Source organism: Malaclemys terrapin, chromosome 10 (assembly GCF_027887155.1).
Source record: "Malaclemys terrapin pileata isolate rMalTer1 chromosome 10, rMalTer1.hap1, whole genome shotgun sequence".
In the NCBI taxonomy this organism is placed as follows: Eukaryota; Metazoa; Chordata; order Testudines; family Emydidae; genus Malaclemys; species Malaclemys terrapin.
The window spans coordinates 80,368,005-80,380,203 of NC_071514.1; the positions used below are offsets into that span (position 1 = coordinate 80,368,005).

Sequence of the window (12,199 nt, forward strand, 5' to 3'; positions counted from 1 at the left end):
CTCGGAGGCTTGCTATGTGAAAGGGGTCACCAGGACAGAAGTTGGAGAACCAGTGAACTAGAGACCGGCACAGGCCCCCCTCTCTCCAGGCGGCTGTGCAGAGCTCCTTGGTAAGGGGCCAACACTTCGGGCAGAGAGCTCGGCTCAAGGGCCGGGCCGCTGCTCCATACCCCAGCCGCCCCCCAATCCCCGGGCCTCGCCGCTTGTCTCATGCATGCCTGCAGCAAACCCGCTCCTGCACCCCCCGGTGCACGGCTGCAGCCCAGCCCCCGGGGCGATGCCCCTCGCAGCAGAGAGCCCCAGCCGCGGGCATTGCAGCGGGCAGGCAGCCCGGAGCCCCATTGCAGGCAGCACAGAGCCCCATTGCAGCGGGCAGCCCGGAGCCCCATTGCAGGCCGGGCGAGCCAGCCCCGTGCACACCCCCAGCGCGTCTGACGTGTTAGAGAGGAGCCGCGGCTGCAATCCGCCTATCTCGGGTTGCAAAGGGGCCGGGCCTGGGGGACGCGCATTAGCCGCGACGGGCTGCAGCCGCAGGGGGCCGGGGGGGACCATGGCGACTGGCGGGGCCGGTGTGGGGGTGCGGCCGGTGGAGGAGCAGCCGCCGCCGCCCCCGCTCCAAGCCCCGCAGCCCCCGGAGCAGCAGGGAGAGCAGAAGCCCCAGCTCCAGCCGCCGCCCCAGCCGCCGCCGTCCCAGCAGCCGGGCCAGGAGGATTTCTCCTTCCTGCCCCTGGTCCATGATATCATCAAATGGTAACGTGCCTGTGCCCCCCCCTCGCCCCCGCCAGGCGGCGCTGCCCTGGGGTGTCCCCCCCCCCCCCCCCCCAGCGCCCCGCTCCGGGGAGAGATCCCGGGGGTCCCTCCAGCGCCCCGTTCTGCAGAGAGATCCCTGGGGATATCCCCTGGGACTGCTCCAGGGATCTCGCTGGGGTTCCCCTTGTCCTTTAGAGATCTGGGGATCTTTTCACACACACCCCCAGGAGCAGAGAGATCATTAGGGATCCCCCCCCTCCCCACGCTCCCAGAAATCGTGGGGTAGCTCTCCGTATCCCCCCATCTCACAAGCAGAGAATTAGTGGATGATCCACTTTGCTTTCTAGAGGGCCAAGATCACTTGGGTTCCGGGGATCCCCTCCATCCCGGGTCCCCTGCTCGCCCCAGGCCACCAGCCTCACTACAGAGGATGGGCAAAGCTCGGCTTGTAGAGCCATTCAGGGCAAAGGCTTGGACTGTCCTCCTCTTGAGCAGGGAGGGCATCCTGGGCAGAGATGAATGTTCCTAGCATGCCGCCTGCTATCTGGAGGCTGGCAGCATGGCATTCTGGGGTTCAGGCATCACGGGTGGGTACCATAAGTCACTTGGATCGAGGAAGGGGATGGGAGTCCCCTCGCCTGGGTGGTAAAATGTAAGGAAGGGTCCGGCATTGAGGGTGATGGAATTCCTTCTGCAACACCTTCGGTTCTACCTGCTGCTTTGATTTCATGAGGCCGTTTAACTCCAGGCTTGGTTAGTTTTACGTTATTTTCGTTACCATTTCATGCATCTTGATCTCGTTATACCTTTCCGGCACTGACATTGTGGGCCAGAGCCTCGGCTGGGGTAAATCAGAGCAGGTGCTGCGGAGTTTACACCTGCTGACGTTCTGGCTCAGAGTTTCTGAGAAAGTTCTAGCCAACAAAAGCTTAGGCCCAAATAAATTTGTTCGTCTCTAAGGTGCCACAAGGACTCCTCGTTGTTTTTGCTGATACAGACGAACACGGCTACTCCTCTGAAACCTGACTCAAGTTGGCTGATCCCCAGCATTCAAGAAATGCGTTTTTAAATCAGGCGTTGTTTCTCTCATGAGCATAGGTCAGTCGGATTCAGTAGCTGAACCGTGCCTGCAGTGTAAACCTGGTATCTAAAAATCAGTGTCCGTTTTGGATTTGAGTTGCGTCTAACTGTGCCAGACAAACAACACAGCAAAAGCCTGGTCAGCGCAGGCCAGTTCAGGGACGTTTTCCTGCTCTAGCTCCTTAAAAAGAGGGTGGTGGATCATCTCATGGTAGCGATCGAAATTTTGTCTTTCTGATTCTGGATCAGTGTCTGGACAAGTATATTGGTCCTGAGTAGATCTGGGGCCACCTGAGGACTTCTAGCCGTGATGTTTTGTTTGTGTGAAGTCAGGGTTGGCGTAACAGCTTTGAGCACTGAAGATTGCCATGTACGCACAAAACAGGGTCAGCACAGAGGGAGGCAGTGCCAACTCCTGCCATGCTGCCCCAACCCTGGTGCCTTAACCCTGTTCTGCAGGGAGCACTTGGAGGTAAAGGGGGGAGAGTCCCAAAGCGCGGGCCTCAGCAGTGAACATCTACATTGCAATTAAACAGCCCCTTAGACCGAGTCCGAGTCAGCCGGCATGGGCCAGTCGTGGGTATCTAATTGCAGTGTAGACATGTCCGGAGACTTTGCAGCCTGACAGGCAGGCCCAGGGAAAGCAGGACACACTGGGGAATGAACACAGGAGGGGGAATAACTGAAGCGATCATTTTGAACTCACAGGCTGGTGGGTGTCATGGGAGGGGGGGAGTTTCAGGAAGGATCTCGGTGGTGGCCATGCAAGGCGGGTTTGGGAGGCTGTGCATGTCTTCAATGAGAAGGTTTGTCTGCTGGAAACTGGGCTGAGACTCACCCAACACATTTCACATAGGTCACCGAACAGCCATCAGCCAATGACCTTGTGACCAAGAGATGAAAGGTGCCACGTATCCCATTGCCCATCCCTGGGCTATCCACTCTCCTCTGATCACCATCCACTCTCCCGTCCCTATGTCAATCCCAGCATGATTTTAGCAGCCAGCCTCTCTCTAACTGCTAGCATTAGAGTGATGCTTCATCCAACTGGCAGCTGGGGAGCCAAGCTTTCCTGGGCTAGGGAGTATTCGTTCATAACCCTGGCCGGTTGCAAATGGCTCATCCTGTCAAACGATCGCTTAGCACGAAGTCGGGGCTTGAACATAAGGTAGCGTGTCTCAGCTCTCCGGTGTCATTGGGGATTCGTGTTGTAAGCTAACAGACATTCAAGGACACACACCCTTGCCTATTGTTTCAGTCCCTGGAATTTCTGCCAGCTCTTTGTCCTCCATCTAAAAAGCTCCACCGCTCTCGGGGCTTGATCCAAATGTCATTGAGTTAGCGGGAGTCTTTCCACAGACTGGAGCAGGCCCTCGCAGACGCGTAGGGCCTTATTTCTAAACTCTCGTAGTGGTGTGAATCAGGAGTGATCCCACTGAAGTTCGAGTTACACCAGCGGGAGAGCGAGGAGGCCAGTCGATGATTAGATGAACTTGATTCTCCCCGAAAGGGCCTACCCGCCATCATTCAATTCTACCTGGGTGTTCATGACGGACCGTGATTTAGATGCCCGCTCACTGACGGCTCGTTCACAGCATCCGGCTGCAGTTTTACGTACAAAGAGTGCGAGGAATATTTTGCTGGTAAAATGTCCTACCTGAGTAAGCTTGGAAAGAATTAATATTCGAACCAAGGGGCAGCATCTGCTTAAACGTTTCCCTTTGGGCTGTGTCATTATTCCCCAAATGGCTGAGTCCCCCTCTGCCCCTGCAATGCCACGCTGGCTTTATTCTTAGAACTGGCTGTTGAGCAGGCTTCTGGTTGTCAAAGGCCTTTACAACCCCACTCTCCCCTTTAACAAGTGTTTTCCAAAGCAGGGAAGCAACTTCTTGCCTGTTCCTCTGAGCCAGGTGAGACTTTTCTAAGTGTTAACAATGGCATCGCAGATACTAACGAGCTGCCCTGGTGTGAAGTGAAGCAGCTATGTTTAAAAATAGAGCATGCTGAGGGAGCAGTTGTGTTTAAAATAGGGCACCGGCTCTCCTTTCTGGGTGCGTTACTGTCCCCTCAGTGAGAGAGAGAGTCCATTTGAGTCTGGGGAGCATGGTTTTCTCTGGCGTTCCTTATTTTTGAGTTCAGGGAACTTGTTTGTAGCTTGAATGGCAGAAGGCATCTGATTCCTGTCAGCTACCGGTGATGCTGTTGTTTATTAATGATTTGTATTACAGGCCCCAAACCAAAATCGGATCCCCACTGTGCTAGGCGCTGTACGTACATGTAGTAAGAGCCACTCCCTGAAGAGTGCACAGTCTAAGTAGAGGAGACAGGCAAAATGAGGGAGGGGAAACTGAGGTATAGTAGGGGGTGACTTGCCCAAGGTCCCCTAGCAGGTTAGTGGCGGAGCTGGGAATAGAGCCCAACTCTCCTGAGTCCTTATCCGCTGGACAGTGCTGCCTCAAAACAGACCTGATCCTATGCTACGCAGGGCTGGAATAACAGGATGCTGGAGGCAGAGCTGGACGGAGGGAGCCATGGAGCCGTGTTGCAGGTCGAGGCGGAGGCGTGTTGGGGCTGCGGGTCAGGAGTGAGGGGCATTAGCAGAGCTGCGTTGGGGGACGTGCACCCACAGCTCCCTCGGGCTCCTGTCGGCTCTCGGTCCCTCCTCTCCCCCCCCCCCCCCCCGCCCCTCTCCTGCTCATTAAAGTCGAAACCATTTTATCACGTCTGGAAAGTGCAACAGGAGGCAAGACCTGTGAGCCTGAGTCACAGAAGCTGGGGGAGACCATCTAGGCCTGGGGCCCTTCAGCATCACTGCTTGGTTCTGTCTCACCCTCTGGGCTAGGCAGAGAGAAAAGCTCGGGGGCGAGGGTGGGTATGGCCAGAGGACAATGTGCATCATATTATGGTGACACACCCTGGCTGGTCAACGAATGTCGTTGAGAGGTTCCAGAAGGGATCCTATGCAGCCTTTCTAGCCAGAGGAACGTGATGGTGATATGGGACGTCTTTAAAGGGAGAGGGGTGGGGGCTTAACAGGGCGGAAAGTTGGCCTGATTTGTGGTAAACGTTAGAGCCTCAAGCCGTCTGCCCCTGACCCGTGTGACTATCCCGTGGGTGTGTGCGTTCAACAAGACACCGCGAGCCAGAGCCGTCATGTGGCTGTAGGGCTAACGTCACTGAACAGGGGCTGCCCAGAATATCGGCAGTCGTGTCAGAGTTGGGCATATGTAGCTAACTGTCTGTGGCAGTGCCCCTCGTCTCGGGGTGGATGTATGGACGTGGGCGGGCGCTGTAGGGCGAACTCATCCCTGACGGCTTCGGGTGGGTGGCTGCAGAGGAGTCTGTGTAGGGATGGACGTAGCCCCGTGAGTCCGTCTGATGCAAGGTGTGAACTGTCGTATCTGCTCTCTGCCTCCCTACAGCATGGACAAGGACAGCCAGGATGTCCACCAGGTGCTGAACGAACTCAAGACCAAATTCCAGGAGATGAGAAAGATGATCAGCGCCATGCCCGGCATCGGCGTGAGCCCCGAGCAGCAGCAACAGCAGCTACGCAGCCTGAGGGAGCAAGTCAGGACCAAGAATGAACTGCTGCAGAAATACAAGAGCCTTTGCATGTTTGAAATCCCCAAGGAGTAGGAGGGAAGGGACAGGACGGGACGGGAAGGGACGGGACTCTGCTGTATAGAACTGAGACCCCAGGGGAAGGCAAGACATCTCCTCCCCTTCTTTTCTGTCTTCTTCCTACAAGGTTGCTGCTGTGTGGATCACAGCCATGTGACATTAACCCGGGAGAACATTGTGTACCTGATGTATGATGATTGCAGCGGTACGTTTGCTTTGATCTGCTGGGGGACTGCGTGTATTTATATATATCTCTGTTCTGGAGTGCGTCTTTTTTTTTTTTTTTTAATGCAAGCGCGCAGGAAGGATTACGCTTCCCCCTCACTATGAGGAGTAAATGATCTGGTGGTGACATTACTGTCTGCAGCCAGAAAGAGGGGGCATTTTCTTCCCTTTTGTGGAAATTGGCACCGGGCAAAGTGGTGGGGGGGGACTGAAAGGAGCAGAATGAAGCTCCCTGTCCTGCTCCCAGGAGTCAGCGGATGCGGTTCCCCCTGCGTCGGTTGCAGAGCCCGTTGTCTGGAGAGACAGGATTGGTTACAACTGCTTTTGTATTTATCACCTTTATTTTTTTTGCATAAGTGATGTTTGTACCTGAGATGATCCGAGTAAAGATTTGAAAACCCTGAGTGACACTTGCGTCTGTACTGAGCCTGCGAGAACGGCACTGAAAGCGTGGGAGACCGCGGAGCTGGCCTGGGTGCTTTATCCTTCCATTGCTTTTCTAAAAGCAGGGCTGGGGCCAAATAGCCTAGTAGAGATAGGCTGAGAATTTTAAAAGGTCAGTGCTCAGCTCTGAGTGACTGTCACAAGGATTTAGGTACCTCGATTCCCAACTCACATAGGCAGTGTCACTCCTGGTTGCCCTGGGGTCAGTCTACCTAACCCTGTTGACTGTAGTGGTTATTTCACTTTCCGCCGGCGGGGCCGAGAGCAGAATCTCTCGGAGGCCAGCTGCATACCCCAGAGTACTTTAATCAAGGGCAGAATCCACTGCCTGCCTACATGGGCCTCTTCCTGCGTTTGGGACACTTGTCCACTACTGTGTTAACTCCCCCCCCAGCTGTGGATGGAGGTGAAGTGCTTTGTGCAGATCCAGTGCAGGACCCAGGCAAGTATCTAGTAAACAGCCCCATGGAAATGGGACGGGAGATTGGCCCCATAGCCAACTAGCAGCAACTGGGCCATTCAAGTCAGTGGAGCTGCACCAGGGAAGAATTTAGCCCATAGATAGGCTGGTGACTCTGGATTAAGGCCTCTAACCTTTCATTTCTTCAGACCTGGGTGCAACTCAGGTTTAAGAGCACCACCCTGCCACGGGAGTGAGGTTTGCAGGATGCGGGCCTTGGTCACCAGTATAAAAACAGTTGTGGGTTCATCTCCCTCACCCCATGGACACTGCGGCCACCACACACTACAGCAGAACAGCTGGTCTCTGCTCAAGGGATGCCTGGGACTTGACCAGGACTGAGATGTATTGGCCGGGCAGGGGGAAGTTTGTCCAATGCCTGCCGGTACTAGCAGTAGTGCTAGCCAGGCCTGCGTTGCCTTGGCTTTCACAAGAAGCAAATTCACCCCCCAATATTTCAACTGTATAAACTAGAGGCAGGAGGAGAAGTAGACATGATGGGGAAGAGTGCAGCAAGATTGGGGATATGGGCGGTGGTGGATTGGGCCATGGGCTGGTCCATCAATGTAGCGAGGTGGCGCGAGCCCGTTCTGCACCTTAGTTGTACCCACTTAAAATAAAGTTGGATGGGTCTGATTCATCCCTGATGTAAACACATTGGCTTCACTCCACTGGACCTGGAGATGAGACTCCGTCCCAGTGGGTTTCCATGGAAGTAACTGAGGGCACCTCCAGTTACAACTCGTGAAAATGGCTGAACGTTGGCTCATGTTCAAATAGAGCAAGGGGCAACTTGCAGAGTCCTAGCTCGGAATTTCCTGCTGCCTGCCTGCCCCTTCCATGGGAAACGGAGGTAAACACGGTTATCATAGGAGATCTCGGTAAGTAGCACTGTATCTCACTGGCTAATAAAAGTATTATGTGTACCGTTTCAAGCATGTGTGCCCAGGGTTGGCTGGGTCCCAGCTCTTATAAATTATGATGAAATACTGTGCCAGTCACTAAAATGCAGGTTATTTGCATATAACACAAGGACACAGAGAAACCGGTAGATTCCCCAGAAGGGAGATAAAGCTCATTCCTATAAAGCGCAACAAGAACTGTTTTGAAATTGCTTTCCCTTTGCCAGCCAGAAGGAAAGCGTTTCTGGCAAGGTCAGGGACACCATGCTGGGATAGTCCAAATTACCAGCAGCTTGCTTATTAGATGCCACCCTGCACCTCATTTAAAATAGTGCTAAACTCATTTCTTTGGGAAGATGCAAATGTGGCCTGGGATAAACCTTCCTTGTTTCAGAGAAACAGAACTCAAAAATACGCAATAGAAGATGAACACGGGCAATGCATTTCTGCCAGCCATTGTCGAAGATCAGTAAATTTGGCATCTATTTCAGATGGCGAAATAATCCATTTCGTTTTCAATATACATTCCAGTGAACTGTGCACATGCTGAAGAGATGGAAGAATCAAGTACAAGTCCAGAGAAGTGTGGAGTTGCAGGTGAAAGTGACCCCTTCAATTTAAAATCCAGTCACTTTTTTTTTTAATGTATTAAAAGCTGTTTCAGGTGCTACATCAGTCTCCCTGCCTATTTTTATGGTTTCATCAGCACATTTTCCTGATCTTTAAATTAAAAATATATTTCTGACCCCTATTGCTGGGGTAGGGGGCAAGGGAAATAACAGGGAAAGCTGACTAGCGAAACAAGGAGACTGGCTAAACACAAAAGGCCTAATTTTTCAGAGGATCTGAGTGATTGAGATCAGTGGGAGCTAGTGGTATTCAGCAGCCCTGAAAAACCAGTCCTAACGTGGTTTCAAAATCACCAAGTAAACCAAACTAGAAAAAATGAGAATTTATTCCATCCCCATTTTCTTTCACTTATGGCTATCTTGGAACAGTAGTTCTTTCAAATGCAAGTATGGAGTTTCTTTTAAGTAGAATGTTTCCTTCAGGTGTGTTGCAAAGGAAAAAAGGTCTCTCTGATCTAAGTGCAAATTAGTATTTGTAAAAAGCCTTTTATGGTTGAATGGCAGGTGTTTCAAGTGTGAAAAACAGGCTAAGAGATTATTAGTTCTATTACCATAGTACCTGGTCCTAGGAGCGATTTTAAGTGATTATGAAGTTGTGTCATGTCTCATTTTACCCACATTTCCTATGACAAATGCCCGGCTAGTATTTATGATCACATGCACTTATAAGCTAGGATCTGAAATTCTTCACTTTCCCATCTGCCCTCTAGATGTCCCTCTATGGTTCAATGCAAGGTACAGTCCTTAGAAAAAGTTTTAGCCCAATCAGTGATCTGTTTCAGCAGCACAGTTCATTTCACCCCTCCCCCTAATTACTTTGTTGTGTTGAAATAAATCTTGTCAAGCACTTTCAGTAAGGGGAACCTTTGCTCTGGGGATGAAGGGAAGTATGTAGAGACAAGGTTTTGATTTGAGGGGACTATCATAAGTAAACAGTTGTTCAGCTTCAGTATAGATGTTCCATACCACATGGGGTAAGGCTTTGCGAATGCTGAGAAACACGGAGAGGAACCAAAGACAAACCCAGCACAGATGAATTTAAAAAACGGTTTTATTTTTGTAGAAAAAATAGTAAACATAAAACATCGAGCGTAGAAAACACTTGGATAAGATTTTGTTCATGTCCAGGACACACACTACCCTACATAAAGTGCCTATTTAAAAAAAAAAAAAAAATGCGCTTTTTTCTCTCCAAATCAGACAAGACAAATGTAAACAAAAGTCAGTTTTTGACACCCACCCACACCCCCATCTCTGCTTCTGTAAGCGGGGCCAGTGGAGAGGATTGCAACAGCCGGAAGTGTCCTCCTGCAGCTCTCCTGGCTCAGAGAAATGCACATGCACGCACAAAGCCCCTTTCCAGAGCTCAGTGTTGGCTGGTTTCTCAAGTCCAAACCATATCTCCCCCCCCACCCCCAAGTCTCTTCTGTAAGGCAGTGCACTGGCCCATGCTGGCGAAGGTGGGGAGGTGCCTTAGAGTCAATGTCTTTCCACTCCCAGGTGCCTCATCTGTGCTCACAAAGTCCTCAGTCTCTCACCCTTGGGGGGGGAGGGTGTCCCCAGCAGCAGCAGCCCCCCCATTGCACCCCAAAAGTGGGTGCAGAGGACAGCAGATGCAAATCATCCCCTTAGGCAGGGGGTGGGAGCTAACCTGCCCCCGGGGCAGATGCCACCCTGGCCGGGGCACATACCACCCCTAGGCAGCCAGAGTTTATGATAAAACAAGCTTCCCCCCCCTCCCATGTATCTCCCTCCCTTTTGGGGGAAGTAGGGGAGCGGGGCGGCAGGAGGCTCCTAGCTGATCACACAGCGCTCCTTGTCCTTGGCTTGCCCGCCGCCGATGGCCTTCTCCCGGATGTACATGAGGTCACTGTGCACACTGGGCCGGCGGGCAAAGGGGGCCACGATGCCGTAGGCTTCCCCGCCGCTGCCCTCAGCCCCTTCCTTCAACAGCTTCTTGCCCTTGAGCGCCTTCTTGTGCAGCATGTCGCAGTACTGCACCGAGACCTTGCGGTGCAGGTCCGGGCTCATCTCGCTGGGCAGCTTCGCCATGGCAAAGAGTGCTTGGAACATCTGGTCCAGGCTGCTGTTCTTCTTGGCGGAGATCTCAAAGTAGGCACATTTCTGAGGGTCTGCCCCGACCAGCTGCTCGACCTCCCGGGGCTCGACCTCCCGGTAGAAGTCTCGGTCACCCTTGTTGCCACAGATGACCAGGGGCACCTCCATGTTCTCCTTGGTCTTGTTCTTCAGGCAAGACTTGGTCTCCAGGATCTGTTGCTTCAGCCGCTGCACCTCCTCGAAGGAGTCCCGGTTATCCAAGCTGAACACCAGGATGAAGACATCTCCTGTAGGAGAGAGGGGGCACAGAGAGAGGGCACGTTAGGACCTGGTCCGGGATGGAGGCAGAGCCCTGTCCCCTATCAGCTCACCAACCTCAGCACTGCCCTAAGGGCTGTCCATAAACTACCGCACTGCAGGGGGGAATTGTGTGTTTCTTTCAGGGTTGGGGGGGGGGGCCCTTCTTCAAAAACAAAATCACCAAAATATGCCTTAGGTAATTTATGGGCAGCCCCTAATGAACCCTGCCACTAACCAGCAGCAGTGCTCTGCATTTCCCTATTTGCTCCCACGTTTGCCTAGGGAAATAAAGTTTGCAAACTCCCTGCCCCAGGCTGTTTGCGGAGCTTGCATTGCAAATGCTAGCTTGGGTGGAGGGGCTCGGCTCGACTGTGCGGGGGCAGCTGGGGAGAGAAGCAGCCACGTGAGCTCCAGGCTTTGCTTTGCTTTTAGATTTACATTGCAAGGCGTGCCATGTGTGAGCAGCCCACCCCCCATCCAAACCACCGGGACGCATAGGTGCTGGAAGTAGGGGGGCTGCCGCACTCCCCGGCTTGAAGTGGTTTCCATCCTATACAGGGTTTACAGTTTGGTTCAATGGCTCTCAGCATCCCCACAATAGAAATTGTTCCAGCCCCCCCCTGCATGGGTGTTGGGTAAACACACTGGCGGGCCTTTGCTTCCTTCACTTTCCTAGTGTAACCCACACACCTGGGTGTGGTGCTCTGTCCCATCTAGTGGCACCGAGACCACTTGGAGAGAGATTCATGAGTCTGCTCTCCAGTCTTAGCTAACAGCCCTCTGGCTTTCAGCTCATGCACTAAACTGCAGAAATCCCAGGTTCGATCCCCCCCATGCCTATCAGTGGCACATGCAAACTGCTCCGATCGCGGGAGAAGTGGCCCAGAGAGCGCTGTGACTGACTGACTGACAGTCCCCTAACCCTGGCACAGGGAGCATTCCCAGCGGTGACTGTCCCCGGCTCCCTTCCCTACCCAGAGGGACGCCGCAGCCCCCAGCCCCCAGCATGGCTGGGGGACCCGCCTCGCAAGCCCCGGCCCCCCGTACCTGTCAGGATGGAGAGGCGCCGCATGGCGGGGAAGGGGTGGTTGCCCGACGTGTCCAGGATGTCCAGCCGATAGACCTCGCCGCGGATGCTGTAGAACTTGCGGTGGAAGTCCTCGATGGTGGGCGTGTACTGCTCCTCGAAGCGGCCCGTCAGGAAGCGGGAGACGATGGCCGTCTTGCCCACCTTGGAGGAGCCCAGCACCACCATGCGATAGCAGTTCTTGGCCGGGATGCTCAGCTCGGACTCGCTCTGGCACAACTTCTTGATCATGGCGGCGGGTCTCATGGAAGGAGGCGGCGGGGAGACGCGGGGGTCTGGGGAACGGCTGGCCACTGGGCGCCCCGTCTCCTGTGCAGACTGCGAGTCCGGTGTGAGCGGCCGCAGCCGCCGCTGGGTTTATATGGAGCTGCCCGCGCCCGCCCCTCGGCAGCGTCACAGCCCGGGGAGGCTGCAGCTTGCAGCCGGCTGGCCGGGCCCTCCGGGGGCGCGGCTTGGTGCACGACCGCTTGGCTCTGCCTGCGCTGGGGCGGGGGAACCATCCTGCTGCATTGCTGGAGCCCGATCCCCGGGGCAGGCAGAGCCCCCCACCCCTGGGTGAGACGGGACTCGTGCAATCTCCCCGGGCACTTTGCAATGACCCCCCCGTCCCCACTTCCAGCTGGATTCGGTGCCACCTTCC

The 12,199-nt window shown here is 54.1% G+C and overlaps 2 protein-coding genes across 3 annotated transcripts; one reads left to right on the plus strand and one right to left on the minus strand.

The window, feature by feature from the left end:
• The first annotated feature begins 498 nt into the window (after positions 1-498).
• Positions 499-6,083, plus strand: MED9 (mediator complex subunit 9). Its single transcript, XM_054042807.1, has 2 exons — positions 499-750; positions 5,253-6,083. Exons 1-2 carry the CDS (start codon positions 551-553, stop codon positions 5,467-5,469), a joined length of 417 nt encoding a protein of 138 aa, XP_053898782.1. The 5' UTR covers positions 499-550; the 3' UTR covers positions 5,470-6,083.
• Positions 6,084-9,147: 3,064 nt separating this feature from the next.
• On the minus strand, positions 9,148-11,866 carry RASD1 (ras related dexamethasone induced 1). Of its 2 annotated transcripts, none has more exons than XM_054041598.1 (2): positions 11,520-11,858; positions 9,148-10,459 (listed from the first exon to the last, which is right to left on the minus strand). In XM_054041598.1, exons 1-2 carry the CDS (start codon positions 11,803-11,805, stop codon positions 9,909-9,911), a joined length of 837 nt encoding a protein of 278 aa, XP_053897573.1. In that variant the 5' UTR covers positions 11,806-11,858; the 3' UTR covers positions 9,148-9,908. The 2 variants fall into 2 exon arrangements, with proteins under 2 accessions (XP_053897573.1, XP_053897574.1); XM_054041599.1 differs by having other exon boundaries at positions 10,303-10,385; positions 11,520-11,866.
• Between the last annotated feature and the right edge of the window lie 333 nt (positions 11,867-12,199).

Excerpts from the sequence above, each read along its gene's own strand:
- MED9 (XM_054042807.1), top strand. The coding sequence starts at position 551 with ATGGCGACTGGCGGGGCCGGTGTGGGGGTGCGGCCGGTGGAGGAGCAG. Across the intron at positions 751-5,252 it reads GTCCATGATATCATCAAATG|CATGGACAAGGACAGCCAGG; the intron begins GTAACGTGCCTG and ends GCCTCCCTACAG.
- RASD1 (XM_054041598.1), bottom strand. The coding sequence starts at position 11,805 with ATGAGACCCGCCGCCATGATCAAGAAGTTGTGCCAGAGCGAGTCCGAG. Across the intron at positions 10,460-11,519 it reads GCGCCTCTCCATCCTGACAG|GAGATGTCTTCATCCTGGTG; the intron begins GTACGGGGGGCC and ends TCTCTCCTACAG.